Source organism: Nicotiana tabacum, chromosome 11 (genome assembly GCF_000715075.1).
Source record: "Nicotiana tabacum cultivar K326 chromosome 11, ASM71507v2, whole genome shotgun sequence".
NCBI classification, from domain to species: Eukaryota; Viridiplantae; Streptophyta; class Magnoliopsida; order Solanales; family Solanaceae; genus Nicotiana; species Nicotiana tabacum.
In genome coordinates, this window is record NC_134090.1 from 110,434,528 (window position 1) to 110,447,653 (window position 13,126).

Consider the following 13,126-nt stretch of genomic DNA (forward strand, 5'->3'; position numbering starts at 1 on the left):
CACAATCTTGTGGGGAAAAGAAAAACAAGACCATGGTTGAATTAATTTTGGTCTTTTTAATCATTAAAATGAATGTGCCCCATGCATGGACTACTTGGACCGGGGACTTTGGGAGTGTCATCAAAGGAGAACTCACCAGAAACAATAATCTCTCTCGTAAAAGAGAAAAAAATAACCCACACTCAATACACATATCGGAAATATAAGCTCTGACACTCCACATACAAATAAGTAAATCCCAAAGAAATTTAATACTGTATAATTCTAAAAACGAACAAAAGAAATTCAAAATTATAGCACTATATAAAGGCTGTAGATATATTATAAAACAAAAAGAAAAAAATGTCACCTCTAACTTCTTCACTAATGGAGTAGTATATATTTGTCCAATCTCTCCATCCCCTAAAACCAAACCAAACCAATCCGGTTGGAGATACTTACGATTGCAGAGTGCTCTCCATGAGAGTATCTCTTCCTCAAGATCAAAACTTAGAAACGAAGAAAAACTCACAAATCCATTTATTTGTATTTGGTTTTTGGATCACTATGTGTAATCCAAATACTCTTGTGATTGATAAAAAATCACAAGAAACCAATTTGTATCTCGATCTACTATCACTACCAACCACCTTAGAACCCCAAGAAAATCCGAAACAGATCCAAGAAAAATCTGCCAACTTCACTTTTTTCCCAACCCCATCACAAATCCTCCATGAAAGCAGAGCTCTTTTCAACCTAGCATTCCCTATAGCACTCACTGCCCTTATACTTTACTGTCGTTCCATTCTTTCAATGCTTTTTCTTGGCCATCTTGGTGATACTGAATTAGCCGCTGGCTCTTTAGCCATTGCATTTGCTAATATAACAGGCTATTCTGTGCTCTCTGGTTTAGCTCTGGGAATGGAGCCTCTTTGTTCTCAAGCTTTTGGTGCTCAACGTCCTAAGCTTCTCTCCTTAACTTTACAAAGGTCTGTCATTTTCCTTCTCTGTTGTTCTTTGCCCATCACGTTCCTTTGGCTCAACATTTCCAACATTCTCCTTTATTTACATCAAGAAACCAGCGTCACAAGTTTGGCTCATACCTATCTTATTTTTTCACTCCCTGATCTTATCACTAATTCTTTTTTCCACCCTATTCGCATTTACCTTCGTGCTCAAGGAATTACAAATCCACTCACGTTGTCTTCCTTAGCCGGAACCATTCTACATTTTCCCATCTATTATTTGTTCACTTTTCGGCTTCGGCTTGGTGTGGCTGCCGTTGCGGCTGCCTCTTCTACATCAAATGCGGCGGCACTCGTGGCGCTTGTTTTGTATATCAGGATTAGCAGGTTGCACAAGCCGACTTGGAGGAACCCGAGCTTCGACTGCCTGACTGGGTGGAAGCCACTCATTCGGTTAGCCGCGCCAAGTTGTGTTTCGGTATGTCTAGAGTGGTGGTGGTACGAGATTATGATAATTTTGTGTGGATTACTTGTGGACCCTAAGGCTACTGTTGCATCCATGGGTGTGTTGATTCAGACGACGTCGTTACTCTATGTGTTCCCCTCTTCTCTCGGGTTTGCGGTGTCCACTCGGGTTGGTAATGAGCTAGGAGCTAATCGGCCCGATAGGGCTCGGGTATCAGCCCTGGTGTCGATGTGTCTGGCCGGCCTGATGGGCTTATTAGCTGTGTTTTTTGCTACATCAATGAGAAGTATATGGGCTAAAATGTTTACAGCCGATGTTAATATTTTACGTTTGACATCGGCTGCATTGCCGATTTTGGGGTTGTGCGAGCTCGGAAACTACCCGCAAACCGTCGGGTGTGGCGTTGTTCGGGGGACTGCCCGGCCGTCAACGGCCGCTCATGTCAATCTTGGAGCATTCTATCTTGTGGGTATGCCAGTGGCTATTGGGCTTGGTTTCTGGATAGGAATGGGCTTTGTTGGGCTTTGGATTGGATTACTTTCAGCCCAGGTATGTTGTGCTGGGTTGATGTTGTATGTGGTAGGGACCACCAACTGGGATTACGAAGCCGTGAGAGCACAGGTGCTCACGTGCACAGGATGTTTAGAAACTCCAGTACTTGGTGAAAAGGAGCCGCTGATTTGCGTGACGGTGACTTCATAATGATAAATAGTTGACGAAATAGAACCTCTAATGTAATTTTCCATATTTTGTTTTTCTTGATATTCATATCGACTACAATTATGCTTGATTGTTCATTAGTGATTCTTTATTTCTTTTATGTATTTTTCTTTGGGAAGGGGAGCAAGGGACCGGGGAGGGTTAAGGTCTTAAGTCGCGTAAATGGTGTAGGTAAAATTAAAGGTTATGGTGAGACAATTTTAACAACTAAATTTTGGTTGTAACGTTCCTAATAAATATGTTACATTTTTTAGTTCACTGGCTTTTCTTTTGCTCCTATTGCTTTATCTATTTTGTACTAGATACTTGTGGATTGAATACATGTACTAAAAATTGGAATTAGTTCTTCAATTAGCTGCCTTTTCCACTTGAGGATAACTGGTTTATTGGACTCTTGTTCTAGTGTGTTCCACTGATATTTGTTCAAATGCATTAGTAAAAGCATTTGATGCTTACCCCACTTTAATTTACATGTTTTGGCTGTAGTCGATTGCTTCCTTAATTGAAACAAGTTTAATGTCGTGTATCGCTTTCTTTTTTATCCTTTTTGACTGGATCATTCAGACAGCATGGCAAAGCTACATGTCATCGAAACTTTGACATGCTCCTTGTTTACCGGGGAATAATAATAACAATTAAATTTGTTGATGAGACTCTAAAAATATGTAATTTATTTTTATGCAAGTTTGTTAAGCAGTTGATGCTAAGTATATGAGATTTAGAGACAAAATAAAGTTAAGGAGGGAGCTATAACCAAACCGATAGGTCAGTCACTTGGTACCTCGAGGTCGATCCCGGGGCTCGGCCACGAGCTGTTGCGGGTAATCGAGGTAGGGCTAACAGTTATGAGGCGATTAAAGATGGCTCTTTATGGTCAATGATAAGCAATAAATGATGAACAAATATGGGGATAAAAGCTATAATATCAAGAGAATATGTTAGAGAGCGAAATAGAGAGTTCTTGTATATTTCGTGTGGAGCAAATGAAGTGACCAACCCTTACAAAGTGATAAGGATCCTTTTTATATAGGAGGGAAATCCCATCATAGTACAACAAGCATTAATTACAAAGATATGGAGATGTGACCACTAAATGACACCCGGACTCGGATCTTAGAGTAGCTTTTTAGGCTCTGTCAGTCCTAGCCACGTGCCTTGGGAACTCCCCGTTTCCGCAGTGGTTGTGTTTGACATTATCACAAGACCGAGTGTCGACAAACCTCAAGGGAGGAATTTCGATCGTAGCCTTGTAACCCCGGGACTTCGAGACGGTCTTCCGAAGTGCTTTGATAATGAAAAATTGGACCCCCCGATTTCACCGTATACACTCTTCTAGTAAAATGTTTGTCATTCTTAAACTTAGGAACAATTATCATTAACTGCTCATCATTTAAATATTGATAAATTGAATTTTGATCCATGTGGTATTGATGTCCGACTAGAGTTACATGTTTCATAGTATTATGTGCCATACAATTTAGTGTTATATTGAGCATTTCGTACGATGCTTTGAGCTTAATTATGTGTTTTTGGATGTAGGAGTACTTGAAAGTAGAGTTGAGGAACAGGCGTGATAACATGCACGAGGCGCCGAGCAACGCGGCCAAACCAGCGGTGATAGAGAGAATGCACGCCTGCAGCCTCTATCCGACAAGAACTCCTTTTTCAGTTTTGTTTAGACTTGGTTATTTTCGTCCAAGCTTTACCCCATCCGTATATATTGTTGGAGTGTGTGAATAAAGTCCTACGTGAAAAGTAGAAAAGAAAAATAAGTTACTTATAAGGAGTTGAAAAAATTGTGTGGGCTTGACCCAAAGCGGACAATATCAAACTATGTTAAACATATCTTTGGACTGTTTTAGCCAAACAACTAGTATCCGAGCCAATTGTTTGGGGGGGACTATGGAGATGGCGGAATTGTGGCATGGGGGCCCGACTTATTGCCTTTGCCCGTGTACGGGGTTTACGGGCTTTACTCGTAGCTTTGAAGACGCATAAACATCCTTTGGGCTTTGGTGACCGTAAATACTCAGGATCATGTGGGTGACACACAGTTAATCACCCAATTAGCCCATACACGGTAATGGGTCATGTGAAACTTAGATCAAGGGGGAGATTATTGGAGTGTGTAAACAAAGTCCCGCATGAAAAGTAGAAAAGAAAAATAAGCTACTTATAAGGAGTTAGATTGTCACGACCCAAATTTTTCTCCGTAGGATGTCGTGGTGGCACCTAGTCTAAGACTAGATAAGCCTAACAAATATGCAGAATAACTTAATTAATAGTTAAGCCTCAAACTCAGCAACTATGTAAAACAAACTCTGCAAATTAACATATACAACTCCCGAGACCCGATGAAATACAAGTCACAAGCTTTAAGTAGAAATACTGGATAATCCGATACATCAATGTCTATATCTAAAACGATAATGCATAATGATATCTAGAGGGAGGAGAACTCTGAGGCCTGCGGACGATGGCAGGTATACCTTGAAGTCTCCGTAGCAGAATCCTAGCTAATGCATAGGATGGTAGGAAGTACCTAGATATGCACAAAAAGATGTGTAGAAGAGTAGCATGCGTACACCACAATAGTACCCAATAAGTGTCAAGTCTAACCTCGATAGAGTAGTGACAAGATCAAGTCAGGTCCCTACTGAAAATAAATAAGAAGACTGAACAAGTGTAAGGTACTGTAATAATGACAGTAATGAAATTGAAACAACAAATATCATATCAAGATTTAACTACACGAACTAAGCAATTAGTGCAATGCGGATAAAACAAATAAAAATTCTAAGGAAACAATAACCAAAGACAAGTGCAATAACAGAGAAATTCTAATAAGAGTCACTACCGGGGTACCGCCTTATAGTGTCAAATCACAAGAATAAGTTACAATCTTTCCTTATATCACCGCGGGAGCCTTCACATTTAGTTTTGAAAATTATTTTTTCCGAAATAGTATCTCGAGTTTTAGCCCACCTTATCACACCGCATGTCTTCTAGTAGTTCCCCTACTAGCCACGTGTATCAAGCCCGCCTTATCTCACCACATACGTTTCAACCCCAAGACCTTATACCACCACATGCATATCAATATCACAATGTATAACAAATCGCACCTCAAGTGCCCAATATCACAACTAGCCGTAGAAACCAAACAATAACAGAATTCGCAATTAGGAGCCCACCGCTCAACCACAATGTACACAAAGCCTCAACAATAACAACCGGAAGTGAATAACTCAATAAAATGATATTTCACAACACTTTCCCTAAATAGAAATTTCGGCCGTTGTAACTCGATACCAATTTCAACAATCAGATATTTCCAAGAAAGACAACTTCAAGTAAAGAGTTCAACAATTAAATAATGAATACGGAATAAAGGAACAAGATCTTCAACTAAACATGTAGAGCAAATAGCAAGTAAGAGATAAGACAAGTAGACATGTGAAATAGACTAGAAAGGATGACTATAACATGTTAAGATAACTCAATTAAGACATGAAATGAAATCAACATAGCTAAAAATGGTAGTTTCTATATTTAGCCCGTGTACACACTCGTCACCTTGCGTACATGATTTTCACATACCACAATTATCATAATCGATAAACTCCTAAGGGGTATTTCCCATAGAAGGTTAGACAAGTCACTTACCTCAAATCGAGCTAACTTAATCAACTAGAAGGCCTTTCCCTCTATTATCCGACTCTGAACGGCTCGAATCTAACCAAAACAACTTCATACAATAAATATAAACTATAGGAAACTAATTCAAACAATAAAATTATGACCTTTAATAAGAAATAAAAAGTCAACTTAAAAAGTCCACCCGAACATCCATGTCGAACCCAACCAAAGTTATACAATTCGAACACCCATTCGATAACGAGTCCACTCATACAAGAATTACTGAAATCCGACCTCAAATAGCCTTGAAAATCCTTAATTTTTAGCCTAAGAAGTTTTACAAATTTTTCTCAAATTTTCAGCTCAAAAACACTAATTAAATGATGAAATTATCAACAGATTCATGTAAATTAACCAAAACCGAGTTAGGATTCCTTATTCCAAAGTTCTCTATAAAAACCCTCAAAATATTGCCTCCCACCGAGCTCTCTATGTCCAAAAATGGACTATGAAGATTTACCCTCGAACAAGACCTTTCTGCTCAGTGATCCTCGCTTTTGCGGGCCTGGGGTCGCACATGCGGAAAAACCATCACAGGTGCAGATTCCACTTAAGTCTAGGAGTACCGCTTCTAAGGACCATGGCTCGCACCTGCGATCCCGCTTCTACAGAGAAGGAGACCGCACCTGCGGTCCTGCCCAAAGCCTCCTCCTCCAATTCTTCTTCTACGCAAGCTGGTCCGCGCCTACGTAGGCGCATATGCACCCATGTGTCCGAACCTGCGAGCCCAGCCCCGGCTCTCCTTTTCCCTCCTGCGCTGCACCTTCCGCACCCACAATTCTGCACCTACAGTCAATCCCTCTGCATGTGCGATAACACCAGCAGGCTTGGGACTTCTGCAATGAAGCTAAGTCCAAAATTGGTCTGAATTCGATCCGAACCAGACCCGGGGGCCGAGGACCCCGTCTGAATATACCAACAAGTTCCAAAACATATAACGGACCTGTTCGAGGAAAAAAATCACGTCAAACAACATCGATTCTACTAATCGCAACCCAAAATCAAGCCTATGCAACTATGAACTTTTGAATTCCGAAACAAATGCGGATTCATACCAAAACAACTCCGATTGACTCCAACATTTTCACACAAGTTATAAATGACATCGCTGACCTATTCTAACTTCCAAAACCGGTATTTGACCCCGATATCATTAATGTCTACTCTCAGTCAAACTTTCCAAAATCTTTTTTTTTCAACGTTCGCCAATTCATGCCGAAATGACCAAGTCAACATCCAGACATGCTCCTAAGTCTAAAATCACCATACAGAGCTCTTGTATCCGTCAAAACTCCATTCTGAGGTCGTCTAGACAAAATTCAAACTACGGTTAACTCTTTCAACTTAAACCTCCCAACTTTGGGATTATGTGTCCCATTTCACTATGAAACTCACCCGGAACAAAACCCAAACATCCCGGCAAGTTACATAACCACAATATATCACAGAAAAGGCAATAAATAGGGGATCAAGACTAAATTACTCAAAATAACCGACCGGTTAATTACCTCCTACCTCTCTTAAAGAAAATGTTCGTCCTCAAACGAGTGTAGAGACATACCTGAAGTGGTGAAAAGATGAGGATAACGGCTAAGTATATCATGCTCGATCTCCCAAGTCTCCTCCTCGACTGGCTGACCCCTCCACTAAACCTTGGCTGACGCAATGTTCTTCGACCTCAACTTCCGAACCTGCCTGTCCAAAATGGCCACCGGCTCAACATAAGACAAAATCCTTGTCCAACTGGACTGAGATGAAATCTTACACGTGAGACGGATCACTGTGATTCTTCCGAAGCATAGAAATATGAAATACTGGATGAACTGCAGTTAGACTAGGTGATAGTGCAAGCCTATAGGCCACCTCTTCAATCCTCTCATGTATCTCAAATGGTACGATATACCTAGGTATCAAATTTCCCTTCTTCCCAAACCTCATAACACCCTTTATTGGCGAAACCCGGAGCAAGACCTGCCCAACCATGAATGTAACATCGCGACCCTTCCAATCCGCATAACTCTTCTATCTGGATTGAGCTGTACGAAGTCGATCTTGAATAAATATAACCTTTTCCAAAGCATCCTGAACCAAGTCTGTACCCCGTAGCCTAGCCTCACCCGGCTCAAACCAACCCACTAGACACCGGCACCACCTCCCATACAAAGACTCATACAAAACCATCTGAATGCTCGACTGGTAGCTGTTTTGTAGGCAAACTCCACAAGAAGCAATAACTGATCCCAAGAACCCCAAGACTCCATCACACACGCGCAGAGCATATCCTCCAGTATCTGAATAGTATGCTTGGACTGTCCATCCGTCTGAGGGTGAATGTTGTACTCAACTCAAACCGTGTGCCTAATTTATGTTGTACGTCCCTACAGAACCGTGATGTAAACTGTGTACCCTGGTCAAAGATGACAAGTACTAGCGCCATGAAGTCTGACAATCTCGCAAATATAAACCTTACCCAACTCCTCTGAGTAATAAGTGGTCACCACTGGAATGAAATGAGCCAACTTGGTCAACCTCTCTACAATCACCCATACTGCCTCGAACTTCCTCTGAGTCCATGGAAGCCCAACAAAAAAATCCATAGTAACCCGCTCCCATTTCCACTATAGAATCTCTAACCTTTGAAGTAGTCCACTTGGCCGTTAATGCTCATACTTTACCTACTGACAATTTAGGCACCGAGCCACATACTCCACTATATCTTTCTTCATCCTCCTCCACCAATAGTGCTGTCTCAAGTCTTGATACATCTTTGCGGCACCTGGATGAATAGAATACTGCAAACTGTGAGCCTCCTGGAGAATCAACTCCTGCAAACCATCTACATTGGACACACATAGCTTTCTTGCTTCTATAATACACCATCCTTCCCAATAGCGACCTCATTGGCATCGTCGTGCTGAACCGTGTCTTTGAGGACAAGCAAATGGAAGTTGTCATACTAATGTTCTCTGATAAGATCATAAAGAGAAGACCGTGAAACCACACATGCCAAAACTTGACTCAGCTCTGAAACATACAATCTAACAAACTGGTTGTCCAAGTCCTAACATCCAAGGCTAATGGCCTCTGCATTGCCAGTACATATGCTAAACTGCCAAAGCTCTTTTCCTTGTAACTCATGGAATTGGCCACGATGTTGGCCTTCTCGGAATGATATAGAATGGTGATATCATAATCCTTAAGCAACTATAACCACCTATGTTGATGCAAGATAAGATCCTTCTATTTGAACAAATGCTGTAGACTCCGGTTGTCAGTATAGACCTCACAAGGGACATCGTACAATAGTGCTGCCAAATCTTCAAGGCATGAACAATAGCTGCTAACTCGAGGTCATAGACAAGATAGTTCTTCTCATGCACCTTCAACTGCCTAGATGCGTAGGCAATCACCCTACCGTCCTATATCAATACCACGCCGAGGCCAACACGCGATACCTCACAGTATATAGTATAAGCCCCCGAACCCGTAGGAAATACCAACACTGAGGTTGTAGTCAAAACTGTCTAGCACTTTTGAAAACTTTCCTTACACTCGTCGGTCCACCTGAACAGAGCACCCTTCTAGGTCAATCTGATCTAGGCCAACTCTGTACTGCTTCAATCTTATTTGGATCTACCTTGATCCCCTCACTCGACACTACATAACCCAAAAATGCCACCGAATCAAGCCATAAGTCACACTTTGAAAATTTTGCATACAACTAGCTCACTTGGCTCAACAATAGAAATCCCTACAGTTCAGCCATCCACGACTAATTAATTCACTCTTCTTAAAGATCTTGTGAAATGGTCTATGTCATTCGCTTTCCCTTCCATTCTTATGGTAACTAGGCCTGATAGCATCTTTGCTAGTCTTTCCGGACTAGGAGCTCTACTAGGATTGATCATGGGAAATTACTTGATTTATGAAAGAAAGAATGACGTGGGTGTCACACCTCTTTTTTACCACACGAGGGTATATGAGAGTTTTTTCCAAATTAAGTGACATTATTCGAAATGGGATTATTTAAATTATCAGAGTCGCCACTTGGAATAGTTTATTTGGCGTCCAAAGTCACCGGTTTATTTTAAATCCCAGATAGAGGAAGTTTCGAGTTTGTTTTAAAAGTCTGCGAACCAAAAATTCTAGATAAGAAATTCTGTTAACCCGGGAGAAGGTGTTAGGCATTCCCGGGTTCCGTGGTTCTAGCACGGTCGCTTAGTGATTTATACTTGGCTTAAGTTGTCTATTACTTATTTTAGGACCTATGTGCATATACCTTTTACCGCTTTTAGTCACTTGATTTATTCGTAATTAAAGAATTGAGTTACACGTACGTATACTCTTTTCCTTTGGCGGGTCAAAATCATGTCACGCGACGTATCCACAATTAATAACGCTTTATTTATTTTATTAAGAAAAGTTTGGTTGAAGTTGCGTGAACGCATCCCTCGGGTTACTTTTAGAATTAAATTAACAATTATGTTACACGAACGTATATATAATCGCAATACTAATATAAATCAGGCCTAAAGCAAACTACGATTATTTAGGGTTATTCTAATACTAAATTAATATTTATATGAGGGCCATAGGTTATTTGGTGAAATATGGCATACCTCAATTTTAGAAGGCTTGTTTAATTAAGGTAATAAAAGGAGTTCTTACTCACAACTATTTTGGACTTAATGTCAAACTAATAATTATAGGTAGGGAAATATGAGGCAGGTCTTTATTTATTTGAAAGAATCTGGGCCAGTATTAGGCCCGATGTATTATTGAGCATGCGAAAGAAAGGGAAGTGGAGATGTCACCAATTGGGCTCCAAAATCGGGCCATGTGCAGGACCAAAGGGAAATTGAATAACATGGGTCCGATTTGGCTAGGAATCACGACTTGGGCCATCAGTAGGCCCAATTTTTCAATGATCAAGTCTTTAAATACTAAAAACAACTACTGCAATCACAACAAAACCTTTATGCCAATATTTGCATAGATTTTAAAACAGAACACATAATATGATAGGCCCTAACTAATTAACATGTATCTAATAATAACAAGAGCAAATTACAATCTACACCATTTTAAAACACGGATGAACATCAACTTTTAAAAATGCATGGAATCAGTAGTGATTAAGGGCTAAATGATTGTATTTTTTACAAGAGGACTAACTCTTATTTACAAGATGTATAACAGACCTTTCAATTGAAACATCTATTCTAAATCAAAAATTTAAAGCTTCCAAATAACTTACACATCACAGCCACACTAGCAAAGAAGAAATCCAGCTATAATACTAGCACTCCTCATGACTTACATGAATATGTTTATTTAAAAGGAGTCTAAAACAGTCCTACATATAAAGTCCTTCAAATAATAGTCCAGTCTCTTATGTACACATGAAATTCCAATTCTAATTTTCAGCTCAAAAGCTAAGATAAAATTGGATAAAAATAGATATCGATTTTACATAATGAAATGAGGACTTAAACAGACGAAGGGAAGGAATAAAAACAAAAAAAAGAAATAAAGAAAAGAAGCAAGAAAGTGTTTTAAAGAAAAGAAGAAGCATAGATCTGCAGCTTCAATATCTAGCCAAGCATATTATAACTTCAACTTTGTATTTCATGGTTTGGTGAAGTACCTGATACAGCAACAAGGAAAGCAAAATCCTGAGGTCAAAACAATATGAAAATCGACCAGGAAAACAGCAACCAAAGCAACAACTAAAATCACAGCTTCAATGACCAACTCTACTTCAACTTAGAACCTAGAAATTCCCATGAAATAGAACCCTTTTGTAAAAAAAAAAAAAACTAGTATGCTTTTCGAGTAAACTTAGAATGAGAGAATGCATAGAACTTTGAGGTCTTTCTTTTAGGTTATCCAAATCTGATTTTCTGTATAGAAATGGTACTATATATAAGTACCAAAGATGCCATGTACTGAAGGAATTATTCCCTCAGCCACAAAGAGCATATTCCAATAGAAATGGACAGCTGATTTTCCCCCCATTGGTTTCAGTACTTTGTACTAACCAAATGAAGCCAGCTGCCCCTCTATTCTAGAACATTCCAGCCTGAAATTATCTGATTTCAAAACTATCTACCCCTTTATGACCTCCCTATGTTTCTTTACTTACAATTAGCCCCTACAAATCCTTAGAAATTGAAAATGTGGCAAACAAAAACAATCAAAACAAGTGAATACAAACAGATCAAAAAGCAAAGTTTGAACATCTGAAAACATGAAAAGTAATAATCCTAAAACCTTTAAAATGAACTGAAATTGCTTTTCAAACTCACCGTCCTGGTAATTAAGAGATAAACTAAACTAGGCTACTTAGGCGGACATTGAAGCAACAATTAAAACACATCAACAACTTAGAAGAAACCAAGATGCCTTGAGCTACACTATTTATTATATATATTTTAGAACTGGATTGATTACTGACCAATAATAAGATAAACAAAGATAAACGAAACTCAAAATGCACTAATGAATTTAGACTGGTTAAACATGAATTAAGCCAAACAAAAAAAAACCTTAGTGATCCAAAATTGTGGCCTCTTGAATTATTTTAATTTGTCACAGAAAAACAGCAAACATAAAAAGTGGAGAACAGAGAAGAAGATAAAGAAACAGAAAAGAAAAAGAAAAGAAGAAGACGAAAGAAAATTATACCTATACTAAAATGGGAAACAAATGGCTCAGGCAAAACGGGTCAGTTGATAAAACTTCTTGTACGACACACCCATTAATTGGCTGTTCTTAATAAGAACAACCAACTAATGGTCGTCTAGATTCATAAACTCCATGCACTGACTGAGAAGGAATAAAGAGGAATTAGGGTTTTTTACTCAGAACCTTAGATTACAAATTTGAATGAATCGAGGCTGATTCAAAGGGGGTTAATGGTGGTTTAGGGTTCAGGGGGTGCAAGGGTCATAAGGTGTGAATATTGAGTGATTTGGGTAAACTAGGGTTTTGGAGTTTCGAATTTTGATCCAAGATTCGAAGGGTCTAACACGGATTTGGGGAAATTGGTTAGGAGATTCATAAAAAGGAGGGGATTAGGGTTCTGTGGTGTGAAAATGGTGGTGTTTGGAGTACCGGCGCCGCCGTGGGCGATTTCCGGTGGGCGGAGATGGCGAGGGAATCCTAGGCGACTAGCGTTTGAATTTTTTAGAGAGACGAGTGGGAAATGAAGGGATCTTAAGGGTTTAGTGGGTGTGTTCGAACATCTATAAGGGAGGGGAAGGGTTAGTTCCCAACCGTCCGATCAAAAAAGATC

The 13,126-nt window shown here is 39.6% G+C and overlaps 1 protein-coding gene and 1 long non-coding RNA gene across 2 annotated transcripts; one reads left to right on the forward strand and one right to left on the reverse strand.

Annotated features, from left to right (window-relative positions):
• The first annotated feature begins 359 nt into the window (after positions 1-359).
• On the forward strand, positions 360-2,125 carry LOC107825703 (protein DETOXIFICATION 51-like). Its single transcript, XM_016652593.2, has one exon. It carries the CDS (start codon positions 460-462, stop codon positions 2,110-2,112), a length of 1,653 nt encoding a protein of 550 aa, XP_016508079.2. The 5' UTR covers positions 360-459; the 3' UTR covers positions 2,113-2,125.
• Positions 2,126-4,436: 2,311 nt separating this feature from the next.
• LOC107825704 (uncharacterized) lies at positions 4,437-11,836 on the reverse strand. Its single transcript, XR_012696685.1, has 2 exons — positions 7,391-11,836; positions 4,437-4,786 (listed from the first exon to the last, which is right to left on the reverse strand). It is a non-coding gene; the product is annotated as an uncharacterized LOC107825704 (long non-coding RNA).
• Positions 11,837-13,126: the final 1,290 nt, after the last annotated feature.